A 15,445-nucleotide genomic window follows, 5' to 3' on the forward strand; every position below is an offset into this window, starting at 1 on the left:
GTGGAGACGGAAATGGATCTCGTGGCGAGACTTGTCTGCACTGCTGCTACTGTCACACTCCAGGTGTGTTCGACCGTGTCTGCCAATTTATGCTGCATCGGTGTCACGCATGCATCGCGTCTCATGGCGGAACCTTCAAGCATCTGTTGTAACATCATGAAATGCATCCATCTCGTACTCCATTGTTAATATTATGTCAAATAAATGTTTGCCACTAATTACTGTCTTGTGTCATTTCTGCTTCTTGTTCCTCTGCTACTACTTTCCCGTGACGTTTCCAGTTATGGGTTCCTATGCGATTCACATTCCTTCAGATGTTACCTACCTCCCCTAAACGTTTGTACCAATATTTTTGAGACACCCTGAATATAACTAGACCTTGGAATGAAAGTATCTGTTCATCTAACTCTAGCAAGTAGTTGGTTCATCTAAGCATAGAAATTTGTCTTTACTGTAACATAATTTTTAACAAAATGATTTCTTTTTATTCTTAATATTTAATATACTGTCCCTTTCTTTTTTTTTTTTTTTACAGTTGGTTTAGGTCTGTTAGTATTGGAGTTTTGAGACTAATAACGTATGCAAAACTAGCTACTTTTCTAATGCACTTATTTAAAAATGGATGTATAATTCTCAATTTTATGTATACTTAAACATGTCTTTGTGCATTTTATTTGGGAGGGGAGAGGAGGAAGTATAACACCACTACTTCAGACTAACTAACTCAGCACTGAAATAAAAATGTGTGTAGATATTTTAACAATTTTTCTTCCTATAACATAAACTAAACCGAGTATAAAAATAATGGTATAATCTGGATGTAACTTTTCCCCCCAGATAGAAATTGGTGTGGTATACAATCCTATTTTGGATAAGATGTATACTGCACAAAGAGGTCGGGGTGCTCTTTGTAATGGACAGAAACTTCAGGTATCTAATTCAGAAGGTAAGATGTATTTTAGCTAATTTTGCCTAATTTATACTACAATAAATATTGTTTCATCTCTGATAATGTTTTCACATAGAAATTATATCATATTTCATACACTTTATAACTAGTTCTTTTCTTTTAATTCCATATTTATATTGTATATTATATAATATGTGGATATTGTGGATGCCCATTATATGTAGTTTTTTTTATCAGAAATCTTAGTCTGAATAAAGGGGAGAAATTAATAATAAACTATTTCCTATAGACTTGAGAATACAGGAATACCTGGCATAGCGTGGTTAATTCATGCCAAAAAAATACTGCGCTATGCAAAACCGCACTGATCGAGGTATTATCACTATGTATTTTAATGTAATGCGTTCCGATAATTTGATTATATGGGTCGAGTTGCAAAAATATATAGGTGTTTGTGTACTATAAATTGATGCACACGAAGTTCTGGCAAAAAAAGAAACAAAAATGATAAAAATGAAAAATACTAATAAGTACAGTACAAATGATTTTTATTGCAGTTTTTACATACCAAAAGAATATAAGTGAAGTATGTACTGTATTTTTATTTTGAAAAATAACTGATCAGCTTAGTTTCCACAGTTTTTTTCCTTCTTTTTTATCTGCATACATCTCTTTATAACATTGAATGTCATTTTGCAATGCCTGCCTTACTTTCATACCTCGTTCGATGTTTGTATCTAGAAGAACACTCAGCGTCATTACATTTCTTCTTTCTACTCATATTTGCGTATAAAGGTGTAACATTTTTAAAAAATAATCTTTAATAAAAATACACAGCGAAAAATATTTGTACAGCTTATGCACAGTCAACGACCTCACCGCTCGGAATCTAGAATGTTTACTAATGTATGAATGCTAGCAGAGTCCGTATATAATGGGAGTTGTGACAACAGTCAGCTTGGCCTTGAATCCATAACACATTGGCTCTACGTGCTGGCATTACAATACATACATATACAGTATATCAAATGTATAGGTGAGTAACGCAGCAATACATTTTTTTTCAATTTGTAAACTATGCTATAGAGAAACCCGCGCTGTTCGCAACCACGCTATGCGAGGTATTCCTGTATATAATAATGCATGGATCCTATCAGCAAACTCAGACAAGTAGCTGGAAGGCTACTTGTCTGCAACAAGAGAAAAATTAAGCAGATGGGCTGAGAAATGGCAGTTGAAGTTTATCGTTAACAAATGCAAAGTACTGCATATGGGTAGCAGTAATCCCAATGTGGTACTATACCCAGTGTAAAATGAAAAAGACCTGAGCAGGGCCGGTGCTAGGGGTGCACAAGAGAGGCACTTGCCACAGATGCTGCTAGATGCACTACTGCATATACACCGATGAGCCAAAACATGACCAGCGTGTCGTTATGCAAATCGAAGCAACTGCAGGTGAACTACGGTGCATGCGTGGGTTGGGACACGGTATAAAAAACACCTGATACTGAGCTCCATTAATCAGTGTTACTCTTTGATATAAAAATTTATTTAAGCTATCAACTCTTGTTCTTCAGATGGGGAAGGCAGTGGACTTAAGCGAGTTTGACAAAGGCCAAATTGTAATGGCCAAACGACTGGGCAAGAGCATATCTGAAATGGTACGGCTGGTGGGGTGCTCATGGTTAGTCGTGGTTAGCACCTACCGAAAGCGGTCTGAGGAGGGGAAGACCATACTAACTATGGTTCACCTGCCACAGCACCTACAATGGGCACGCGAGCATCGAAACTGGACCTTGAGTGATTGGAAGAAGGTCGTCTGGTCTGATGAAGCACATTTCCTGTTGCACCATGTGGACAGCTGGGTATGTGTGCATTGTTTACCTGGGGAAGTGATGGTGCCTGTATTCACCGTGGGATGAAAACAAGCTGGTGGCGACAGTGTCATGCTTTGGGTGATGTTCTGCTGGGATATCCTGGGTCCAGTCATCCATGTGCTGGGCACTGTAACATCTACCGCCTACCTAAACATCATTGCTGACCATGTACACCCTTTCATAGCAACAGTCTTCCCCTCTGGTGGTGCCATCTTTCAACAGGATAATGCGCCATGCCACACTACCTGGATTGCTAACAGGGATAAGGAAGTAATTATCTCATTGTATAAGGCAATGGTTAGGCTGCATCTTCAGTGCTGAATACAGATCTGGAGACCTCATTTTAGGAGGGATGTAGGTGTGCTGGAACGGGTGCAGAGAAGGGCAGTGAGATTGGTGGAGGAACTAAAAGGTGGTTTTACCAAGACAGGCTTCAGTTCTACAAATTGTAGCATCTAGAGACTAGGCACCTATGAGATGACCTGATTGAGCTTTTTAAGGCTTTGAATGGATCGTGAAAGCTCAATGCTGATGGCATTCTTTCTCTTGCTTAGACTACACATGAGGGGTTGCAAATTCAAAGTGAGCAATGGTGGTTGCAGGATAAATGTATGGCCGTTTTTCTTCAGCCTGGGTTAGTTGATTATTGGAACAAACTTCAATCTGTTGTTGTGGAAGTGGGTAATTTGGATAAATTCAAGAGAGAACTAGACAAATTATTGGATGGAAGTGGACAGGTGATGTGGGAAGTTTTTTTTTTTTTTTTTTTGTTGATGCTTTATATGCGTGATTCATATGCCACTATTAATAATAAGGCTGAATGAATTTGAAAGAATGAACTTATCAAATAGTGGCTGTGTTATTTAACAAATTATGGTTTAGCTTTGCTCAAGTAAATTTAGGGGCAAAAGTTTAATGCTGTAATTGCTATAAAATGTTATTATACAGGAAGGTCATAGCTCTATTTTGTGTATAGGCAACAAACACAGTAGATTTTCTACTTAGTGCATCGATCTCATATTGTAAAGATTCCAAAAAAAAAAAAAAAAAAGTTAGAAACTGCTGTATAAGTATTCAAATTAAATGCAATACTGAGACAACTTTTGGCAAAGTGCCTCCACAGTATGAAATTAATGTACTAAATAGCAACACTAGTTTACTCATTTCTATGTACATAATAAGGTTATGCCTCATTATGTATGTAGCAATGAGCTCACAAAAACTAATAAAGTTTAACTTTACATAATTCTTCTGCTTTAAGTCAAGGGTGACATGCCAGGTATCTCTTATATAGTTTCAAGTGTACGATACATTTATTGTAATTACCTCTATAATAATAATAGGAATTTACTGTTTGTTCTGCATAAATAATAAATTTATTTTTATATTTGTAACTTTAGAATAATTCAGTGTAATTTCTTAAGGTAGCCAGTATACTAATGCTGCAGTTAACAGTGCACCATGCATTTTTTTTTTATGGTGGAATACAAGTTCAATCCCACAATAAGCCTACCATTAGTCATATATGCTATCCCAGAACTATAGTTTGTTTTCTTCTGTGAGAGATGTCAGTTGGTGGGCCAGTTAGTTGCTAGAGAAGCTATGTGTTATCAGCTTTAGAAAAATGGAAAATAAAATCCATTGCACTTCTTGATTTGGTAGACTCCATGATAAAATCTGTGTGCTTTGTGTAAAGTGCAACATGTAAAGTGGAAAATATTGTTTATGCAACGCCATACATTAATGAGGTAAGTGCATTAAAGAACTATGTGCAAAGAATTTTGGCAGTATATTTAGATTTAGTAAGACTTTTAATACACTCCCAAATGAATTTGTTTTGTTTAAATTGGAATGATATTAGCATTAGTTGAGGCATATGATGCAAGAAAGCAAGCTTACACAGCATCACCTTAAAAAAAAAAAAAAAAAAACCTTCCCATTTTACCCATCATCCGGTCACTCCAAATGTTTCTCTAGATCAGCCTTAAATTTCTTTAAGCTATCAACTTCCTTAAATTTATTTAAGCTATCAACTAGTTCAGCCTTAAATTTATTTAAGCTATCAACTTTACCTTGCAGGTGCCAACAACAGATGGAAGTCTGTTCCAGCAATCAACTACCCGTTGGCTAAAGGCAAATTTCTGCACATCTATACTACATCTGTCTTTCCTCAATCTGAATTTATGCCCTCTCAGGTGATTATTCTGAGCAAGAGGAAGAATCCCATCAGCATTCAGCTTGCTCAATCCATTCAAGGCTTTATACACCTCAATCAGATCACCTCGCAGGTGCCTATTCTCCAAGCACTGCAATTTGCAGAACTTAAGCTTTTCTTGGTAAGAGCACCCCCTTTGTTCCCCTCACCAATCTTGTTGCCCTTCTTTGTAATCATTCTAGCAACTCTACATCCTTCCTAAAATGAGGCCTCCAGACCTGTACGCAGAACTCAAGGGGTGGCCTGACCATTGCCTTATACAGAGGGATAATCACCTCCTTTTCCCTGCTAGCAAAATTCTTATATAAAATTGACAAAACCCCATGACCTACCCTGGCAGCCTGTCTGCATTGCTCAGAAAACTTCATATCTGACTGCACAATTACTCCCAGGTATTTTTCATTTTCCACCACCCTAAGTGTAGTACAACACAGTTGGTACATTACTCTGGGGTTACTTCTACCCATATGCAGTACTTTGCATTTGTCATGGACTGAAGATGTGCAAATGTATTGCCAATTCATAAAGGGGGAGGATCTAAGGGTAACATGAGTAATTACAGACCAGTTAGTTTAACTTCTGTTCGGAGGAAAATTTTTTGGGAGAGGAGGGGGAAGGCATTACAGGTATTGAGGCCTAACAGACTGACTGGCAATTTGTGTGCTTGCAGTTGTCGATTCGCTTATTGTTCTATGTTAAACAATTAACATGTAAAGGAATATATGAATATAATTTTTAAATGAAAAAGAAAGGTTAGAGGAAATAGGAAAATTATTAAAGAATAAATCTAGAGGAGTAGGGAAAAGGCAGATAGTAGGAATAAAATTAGGAAAAAATTGCATTCATTCACATGGCAATCGCTCCGCTACTTCCTCAGGGGCTTTGAGCTGACAAATAGCCAAACATGTGTAAAAACATTTCATTATTTTCACACAATTTCAAATTGACAAAACTTATTATTCAGTTTGCCATGTGAATGAATGTAATTTTTTCCTAATTTTATTCCTAATACTCCCCTTTTCCCTACTCTAGATTTCTTCATTAATAATTTTTCATTTTTCATTTAAAAATTATATTCATACAAGGGGGTATCAAAAAGTTCATACCCTTTTCTAGAAATAATAGCCTGTGAAAGTTCATAGAAACTTTAATCCTTTTCTGTGTACGCTCCATGTATAGTAACTCATTTCTCCCAACTATGAATCAGCTGTTTAATGCTTTGATCATTGATGACTTCCTGAGACGAATAAAAGTGGCATCCAAGCAATGGTTTCTTCATTTCTCAAAACAAAAAGAAGTCTGATGGTATTAGATCAGGAGAATAGGGTGAGTTCACCCTATAAAAGTTCTCAACATCTGCATTACTCAAATCCAACAGTTGGCAAGAACACTGTATTCGACATTGCTTCTGCAAAGGTGTCAGCAATCTTGGAACCCATCATACAGAGACCTTAGACATGCAGATGGTCATGTAAAATGCTGTGGGCAGACCCATAACTAATTCCCACTGTATTTGCGATGAAATGAATTGTCACATGTCTGTCACTCAGCACCAGCTGCTCAACCTATGCAACCGTCTCACTGTCTGTGGACATTGATGGCCTTCCTTCTCTTGGCTCCTCAACGACACTTGTACGACTGCACTGGAACTCCCGTTTCCACTTTTTTACAGTGTCATAGGATGGACAATTTTTCCCATACACAGCTTTAATTTCTTCATCAATTTCCTGAGCTTTTTTACTCTGCAAATACAGGAACTTGATTACTGCTCGATACTCCACTTGGTCAACCATAACATCCTTCCTCAGATTCCAAGCTCCACCTCTGGTGTACGATCACCTATGGGAATGAAATTTCACATGTTAGTTATTGAATATGTAGACAACTTATATTAAAAATGGCATCTTCCTGCTAATGTCTTATCTAGGTCAGGGTACGTACGTTTTGATATACCCTCGTATATTCCTTTACTTAATTTCATGTTAATTGTTCAACATAGAACAACAGGCGAACCAACAACGGCTAGCACACAAATTGCCACTAGTCAGTCTGTTAGGCCTTTATACCTGTAATGCTTTTCCCCTCCTCTTCCCAAAATAAAAATAAAAATTAGACCACAAATTGCAAACTCAAAAATTAAATAGAATCATGCCCTTATATATATATATATATATATATTTTTTTTTTTTTTTTTTTTTTTAATAGTTTTTTATTTTGAGAACAGATTTCAAAAACTGAAAAATTGTGGCTTTTTGTTTGTTATTCCACACATAATAGAAATGTTGAAAGAATATTTTCAGAAATAAATGTTCCGTGTTCGGATGAACAAAACGTAAAAACAATTAATTTAATTTTTGTGTAAATTTAACATGTAGTGTTTTTTTTAAGTGATTTTGATCAGTCAAGAAATTCAATAAAGATATTATTAACTAAAAAACCTTTGACTTCATTTTATTACAATACTGCTTAATTATTCCTCAAATATATCAATGTAATTATTTCTATAATATATTAAAGAATACTTTCTCTTTTATAAACATTTCTTTTTCATTTTAAGAGCACTTATTACTAAAAAAAATGAAGGTCCTGGTTTTTTTCTAAAAAATTGTTTTCAAATTCATTTTTATCCCAGTTCTGACCATTGGCACCTGGTCATCTTAATTAAAGTAAATATCCTAGTTTTTAAAAAGGTTATGTGCCAATACACAATAAGTGGTTTTCAGCTAAAAAAAATAGCAAAAAATGGGATTTCCGGTCAGCAAAAATTATATATACCAATGTAATTGTTATATTCTTGTCAATTTTTATTAATAATTATCGGTTTTATTACTGATAATGGATATCAAGTTTGAAATCATCTTTAGGTGTGTTTTCAAAAAATTTTTTCAAAGAAATACTTTTCTTTGAAACATTTTTTTTTTTTAATTTATAAACAATATTTATTTTCTTTTGCTTGAATTGATTTAATTTAAAATTTATAAATAAGAAAATTAACGTATGCTTTATTTAAGAAAATATTTGCTTTGTTTCAGAATTAAACGAAGCTCTTGTGTTAATTGAAGCTGGCAGCAGTCGCAAGCCTGAAATTTTAGAAGTTGTCTTTGCAAATTTAGATAATTTAGTTCGAAAAGTACATGGGTGAGTTTCAATATAAAATTCAATTAATGATGATAATACTTTCATTGTGATAAATCAGAATTTAAAAACTTCTATTATGGCATATGAGGTTTTTGCTTGTAGAAACTCTTGCTGCATCATCCCCAGGTCATGGTGCAACAGTATCTATTCCACCTGTAACAGGTGAGAGATGAGGGTCATCTCGATAGAGTGCAAGTTGCCAGGGACCAGATCTGCAAACTGAAAGTTTCTGGTATGTAATGAATAAATATTCATTACAAGATTTTGTGGTTGTGTTCAGTGCTACAGACAACACTTCACATGTTGGTGTCCAAGTGTGGAGCTATGGCTGGAAGCTGTCATGGATGCAAGTTGGGTCTGTTGATGTCTTTGCTGAACAAGAAAATCTACTGTGGTATAATGATGTTGGTCCTCATGCTTTCATTAACTAAAACATTTGTTCTTGTACAAACAACAAGTGTTTTAGTTAATGATACTGATGACATTAGACCAGCAGAAATGCATCTAGTACTTTTGAATGTTTTAACAATTTTATTGTATTTAATTAGCTTTTAATTTCATTCGTATTTTGTCATGCTAAGAGTATTAAATAGCTAGTTTATTTAATGCAGGGAGAATGCTTTTCATGTATATGGCTGTATGTAATTATTTTTCATTAATACTTTTTTCTGGTCAATAATATTACAAGTTATGAAATGTATGCATTGCATTACATTGCATTTTGTGTGTATTATTAAATAACATATCTCCAGGATTCAAAACTTCTAGTTCTTTTTCAGTGTACCAAAACTTCACCATGTTATGTTCAATGATAAGTAGCAGTGAGATGGGATGTGTAGCATTTCTTTTTAAGGAGATGGAAACAAGTGCACAAGCAAAAATGGTTAATCTATTAACATAAAAATTCCCTAAGAATATTTTAAATAACTCCTGAAACAAGGACACATCTACTGTTCCAGATTTATAACAATGTTTCTTTAAAGGGGAAGGGGCTATGGAATTAAACCTAAAGCTTCCCCAGGGACTAGCAAAACATGCAGAGAAAATTTGATGTTGATCTGATTTTTCCTCCAATTATTGACTGAACGTACAAAAGTATAGATTTGGTCATACTATAAAACTGAAATATTATATTCATAACCACATTAGTTAATTTTTATGGAAACTTAAAATCTGCTTTACCGGACAAACTCATTTCCCCCTACCGCAGTTTCTACCTGCATTCTCAGTAAACAGCTGTTACGTGTTATCCGGTAGTGGCAGTAGAAGTCGATAACGATGTATTGATTAATTTTTTATCATTATTAAAAGCAGATTATTGGAGTTCATGAGTGGGCTGAAATTTACTTACGGGTACACCCTCCAGACTGCCTCAGTCTTAGGGTGTTTATCCCACCTTCCCGCTATTTTAATCTGATAGGAAAACAACTTCTATTGCCACTACTGATAACATGCACTGTCTGTAGAAGTCGTTTTCCTATTTTAAAACAGCGGGAAGGGGGAATAAACACCTTAAGACTGAGGCAGTCTGGAGGGCGTACCTGTAAGTAAATTTCAGCCGCAAAAGCATTAACACTCATGAACTCCAATAATCTGTTTTTAATAATGAGAAAAAACTAATCAGTACATTGTTATCGACTTCTATTGCCACTACTGATAACACACACCATCTGTTTACTGAGAATGCAGGGAGAATCTGAGGTAGCGGGAAATGAGTTTGCCCGGTAAGTTTCCCATGGTTCTCGTGTTGGCTTTCTTTACCTTTGCCAATCTACTTTCATAATGCTTACAACAGTCCCATGGTAATATTTTTAAGTTTTTTTCCCCCTAAAATGTTGTGCATGCATGATAGCCACATAATTACAAATAGCCACCTGCCCAGAGTGCCTAGAAAAGCTTCAGTTCTGCAAATTGCAGCATCTGGAGACTAGGCACCTGCAGGATGATCTGATTGAGGTGTTTAAAGCCTTGACTGGATTAAGTAAGCTGAAGTGAATAGCATTCTTCCTCTTGCTGAGACTACACACATGAGGGGGCATAAATTTAAGTTGAGGAAGCATCTTTGTTGCAGTACAGGTGTGCAGAAGTTTGCCTTCAGATAATGGTTGATTGTTGGAATAGTCTTCCTCCTGTTGTCGTGGAAGTGGATGGTTTGAATAAATTCAAGGAAGAACTAGAAAAATTCTTGGAGGGTAAGGATGGGTGAAGTATGTGTGTTTTTTTTTTTTTGGCTGATGCTATATAAGCTTTCTTTCTTGCATCATTTGCCACTACTACTACAATCCAATGAAAACCAAATTTTCTTTGTTATTTTATTCTGTGTTCTTGGCTTTCTGTAGAAATATGATAGCTGCAGATTTCCTGTAAATATTGGCATGGAGGTATCATATGATATCATAAAACTTGTGCTGCTTTCCTGAAAGGCATTTCTTCTGAAGCAGGCACTTTAAAGTGTGAATTAACAAAAGAAACAATATTTTCTGACAGTTTCTTGCATAATTGTCTTATGTTGATGCAGCTAAATTTAAATAGGTGTAATGCCAGATCAGGGTTGTTTGAGAGGGCTTTTAAAACGTTCAAAACTGTTGCTCATAAAAAAAAATTAATGCTGCCATATTTTTTTTTAATAGTGTCCCTGAATGATACAGCATATATATATATATATATATATATATCAGATAAAAATAAAGATGGCAGTGCAAGTCACACGGAAAGCCAAAGGCCAAAAAAGAAAGAAGATAGCCGAAATATGAGAAAAAGTTAGGAAAAAGGACAGAATAGAAAATTGGAGCAAGCAAATGGCAAAAAGTGTTACAAACAAGACCATCTAATGACAGGAAACAAAAATGGATGTAATTTAAAGAATAGCATCGCACAAAGCAGCAGATAACTAATTCTTAAATTGATATAAATATAAAATATTATACCAAAGAGTTAAAACCAGATGAAATAGTGGAAAGAAAAATAAACAGGATATGGCAAATGCACCAAAGCAGCAACAATGGATGCAGATATATATATATGTATATTGTAATAAATATGACAGATAAAAATAAAGATGGCAGTGCAAGTCACACAAAAAAGCTAAAAGTAAAAAAAAAGAAGATAGCTGAAATATGAGAAAAAATGTAGGTAAATTAAAGAAATAAAAGGTAGTAACCTGTAAAATAAAAATAAAATTAAATTATATCAGAATGTCAAATGAAGGTAACGGCAGCTTGCATCAGATGAGGATGAGAAAATTTGGCTATAATTCAAATCGGGGAAGTAGAGCAAATATGCAATTAAATATAAAATTAAATCTGATGTCAGCCAAAGTAACCTGTACCAAAGTAACCTGTAAAATAAAAATAAATTACATCAGAATGTCAAATGAAGGTAACGGCAGCTTGCATCAGATGAGGGTGAGAAAATTTGGCTATAATTCAAATCGGGGAAGTAGAGCAAATATGCAATTAAATATAAAATTAAATCTGATGTCAGCCAAAGTAAACATTGATACATGATCAGGTATTATTTTTATCTGTCATATTTATTACAATATACACATATATACATTTGCATCCATTGCTGCTGCTTTGCATGCTTTGGTGCATTTGACATATCCAGTTTATTTTTATCTTTCCACTATTTCATCTGGTTTTAACTCTTTGGTATAATATTTTATATTTATATCAATTTAAGAATTAGTTATCTATAAGAATTAGATATTCTTTAAATTACAGCCATTTCTGTTTCCTGCTTTAGGTGGTCTTGTTTGTAGCACCTTTTGCCATTTGCTTGTTTCAATTTTTTATTCTGTCCTTTTCCTTGTGGCCTTCTGTGTAACTTGCACTGCCATCTTTATGTTACTGTTATATTATTATATGTACATCTGTATCCTTTGCTGCTGCTTTGTGCACTTTGGTGCATTTATCATATCCAATCTATTTTTATCTTTCCACCTTTTCTGGCGCCTCCGTAGCCAGGTGGGCAGGAGCAGCAGTGCGTAGCACACGCTTCTTGATTAGACCGGGGTTCGAGTCCGTGCCCACCAAATATGGAGGATGTGGAAAGGTCAGGGAATGACCACCGCATATCCCCGGAGCAATGTGGCCTTAGTTGCTAATGCTTCTAAAAATCAAATTACTAACAAACCACCTTTTCTCGTGGTTTTAACTCACTGATATTATATTTTATATCAATTTAAGTTTAGCTGTCGGCTGCTTTGCACGATGCTGTGCTTTAAATTATAGCCACTTCTGTTTATAACTTTAGATAGTCCTGTCTGTTGTACATCCTGCCACATTTCTTCATACATTTCTGTCTAAAACTTAGTATAGATTCATTCTAAATATTATTTATTATCTTAAAATACTGTCTTCATTTTTGGAATATTTTGTTCCTTTTTATATCTCTATACACTTGCATTTCAAAATTGATTATAGAGGTCACTAGTTACCTGACTTTTAGCCGTGAAGGGTATTGTGTACGGCATGTGCGTTTTGTATGCAATAAAGAGTTCTTCTTCTTCTTCAATTTTTCGTAGCTCTTTTCCACATTACTTTTATCATAAAATAGATTTGTCCCTATTTTTTAGTGCTTTGGTTGCAGCTATTGTATTGACCGCATGTATTTTTGCTTTGCCATTTTCAGGTATAGATTTTTACGCTGTTTTGTAATTATTAATCTTTCAGCTTTCATTTATACTTAATAATTTTACATCTAGTTTTACTTTCATTATAAACACTGCATAGGGAGACTACCTTGTCCATACTTTGTGAGAGGTATATAACTTTTCCTTTTACGATCACATTTGTATTCGTAAATTTTCTCTTACACAGCTATGGGCAAGTATGGAAATGCAGTCCTTTGATGCATGGTCAGGTGTAGTCCCCCGATGAAATACCTGATCATGTATAAATGTTTACTCTGGCTGACATCAGATTTAATTTTATATTTAATTGCATATTTGCTCTACTTCTCTGATTTGAATTATAGCCAAATTTGCTGCCCTTATCTGATGAAAATTGCCGTTACCTTCATTTGACATTCTGATATAATTTAATTTTATTTTACAGGTTACTACCTTTTATTTCTTTAATTTAACCTACATTTTTCTCGTATTTCAGCTATCTTCTTTTTTTTTTTTTTTGGTCTTTGGCTTTTTGTGTGATTTGCACTGCCATCTTTATTTTTATCTGATATATTTATTACAATATACATATATATATCTGCATCCATTTCTGCTGCTTTGCATGCTTTGGTGCATTTGACATATCCAGTTTATTTTTAACCTTCCACTATTTCATCTGGTTTTAACTCTTTGGTATTATATTATATATATATATATAAATATATATATATATACAGGGTGGCCATAATTAAAGTATCCCTATTCAGAGCTCTCTGTAGCTCTAAGTAATAAGCGGAATGCCACCAAAATTAGTTCTAAAATCTGCCAATAGGGGATAATGTGGCACTGTACAAGAGGAAAGACATGACAAAGTACCAACAAATAAATAACTAAAACATACTTTAATGAAATTACAATTTTTTTGTGCTCTTTGCAAAAAAACAAAGAAACAACCAAACTGCCAGAGGAAATGGTTTCACAGCTCCAAACTCACTCACAGTTTACTCCCGATGGTCGCTGATGTCGCTGATGGTGGAGTTGGTTTTTGATGTGATTACCATTGTTCTGGACCAGAAATTGCATTCGATGCACAGTGTGCTCTACTGCAGAATGCAACATCTCTGGAGTAATGTTCCGCACATGTTGCATTACGTTGTCCTTTAAGACAGCCAGGTTAGGGACACTTCCTCAATAGACATTGGCCTTGAGGTGACCCCACAGCCAAAATTCACATGGTGTAAGGTCAGGTGAACGTGGTGGGCCATGTAGTGGGAAACAAACCACTAATGACTCTTTCTGCAGTAAAGTAATGCTGGACAAATTGCTGTACTGGTCGTGCAATACGAGGAGCCCCATCTTGCATAAAAATTGTCTTATCCAGGCATCCTCTTTGCTGCAGTTGAGGAATAATGAAACTGCTCAGCATGTGATGATATCTTTGTGCTGTAACGGAACAGGTGGCTGCTCCTGCTGGGTGCAATTCCTCAAAAAAAGTATGGCCCTAAGATGAAATTTGAAGTCACACCACACCAGATGGTGAGTTTCAGCGAGTGCAATGGGATTTGCTGAATAGCATGCGGTGCTTTTGAAGCCCATATTTTCCAGTTTTGAGGGTTGACAGTCCCATCATGATAAAAATGGGTCTCATCTTCCCAAATAACGTTCCATGGCCAGACATCGTCCACCTCTATTCTGGCCAAAAATGTTACAGAATATCACATTCATTTTTCAGGATCATCTCTTTGCAGCTGCTGCTGGCGACTGACCTTGTATGATTAATAGCAGATGTTTCTGAAGAATTTTCCACACAGTGATGGGACATCCAATTGCTTCGCTACTCCCCGTGTGCTGCTACTAGTTCCAGCAGCTGTATCCGTGGATTGGTTGACGATAACAACTCTGCTACGTGAGGTGAAACAGGCTTCCTTCCTCTTCCGGACTTAACAACAAAGGACCCCAGTTTCCTCAAATTTGTTAATCATTCTTCTAACTGCTGCAGCCGATAAAGGACCTTGGCATAAGTTACAGAGTCTAAATTCACGTGGAACGGCTGCTGCATTGCATCCATTAACGTAGAATTTTGCAATTAAAGTGCGATCAGGCAAAATGAGGTGTATTGTTAACAGTAAACTTACAGAATACGCTTGTGATGTTCATGTGCTTTTATAGCTCACTGCTGCTAGGAAAATTAAATTAACTCAGATTTATGCAAATTTTTTGCTCTCTTAGGTGTCTTATTTTTTAGTTTGGATTTAAAACTTTAGCAATTCAGTTTCTTTCTGTTTTTTTGCAAAGAGCACAAATAAAAATTTATAATTTCATTAAGGTTTGTCTTAGTTATTTATTTGTTAGTACTTTGTCCAATTGGGGCTCACATCTTGTGAGTTTGGGCTTGGCACACCAGGGTCCTGAGATAGATATCATCAGTCTTCTCTTTTTTGGTGATTCCCTCCTACTTCTCTCTCTCTCTCTCAGGGTACTTAATTTTTTTTTTGGCTGGTGCAGCATAAGCCTCAGGCTTCTTTGCATCATATGGCTAATAATAATGTCTTTCCTCTTGTACAGTGCCATATTATTCCCTACCTGCAGATTTTGGAACTATTTTTTTTTTACAAAGGGATAATCACCTCCTTTTCCCTGCTAGCAAAATTCCTGTATATCATTGACAAAACCCCATGACCTGCTCTTGC

General features: G+C 35.4%; 1 protein-coding gene across 1 annotated transcript in view; it reads left to right on the forward strand.

Annotated features, from left to right (window-relative positions):
• LOC150082818 (inositol monophosphatase 1) overlaps positions 1–15,445 on the forward strand; it is a 61,962-nt gene that overhangs the window by 38,703 nt on the left and 7,814 nt on the right. The window contains exons 5-6 of the mRNA XM_090376837.1: positions 838–946; positions 8,035–8,140. Coding sequence (XP_090232963.1) covers positions 838–946; positions 8,035–8,140 — 215 coding nt within the window. The remainder of the gene's footprint in view (positions 1–837; positions 947–8,034; positions 8,141–15,445) is intronic.

This window comes from Mastigoproctus giganteus, chromosome 7, assembly GCF_048544385.1.
Source record: "Mastigoproctus giganteus isolate SK-2022 chromosome 7, ASM4854438v1, whole genome shotgun sequence".
Lineage (NCBI taxonomy): Eukaryota > Metazoa > Arthropoda > Arachnida > Uropygi > Thelyphonidae > Mastigoproctus > Mastigoproctus giganteus.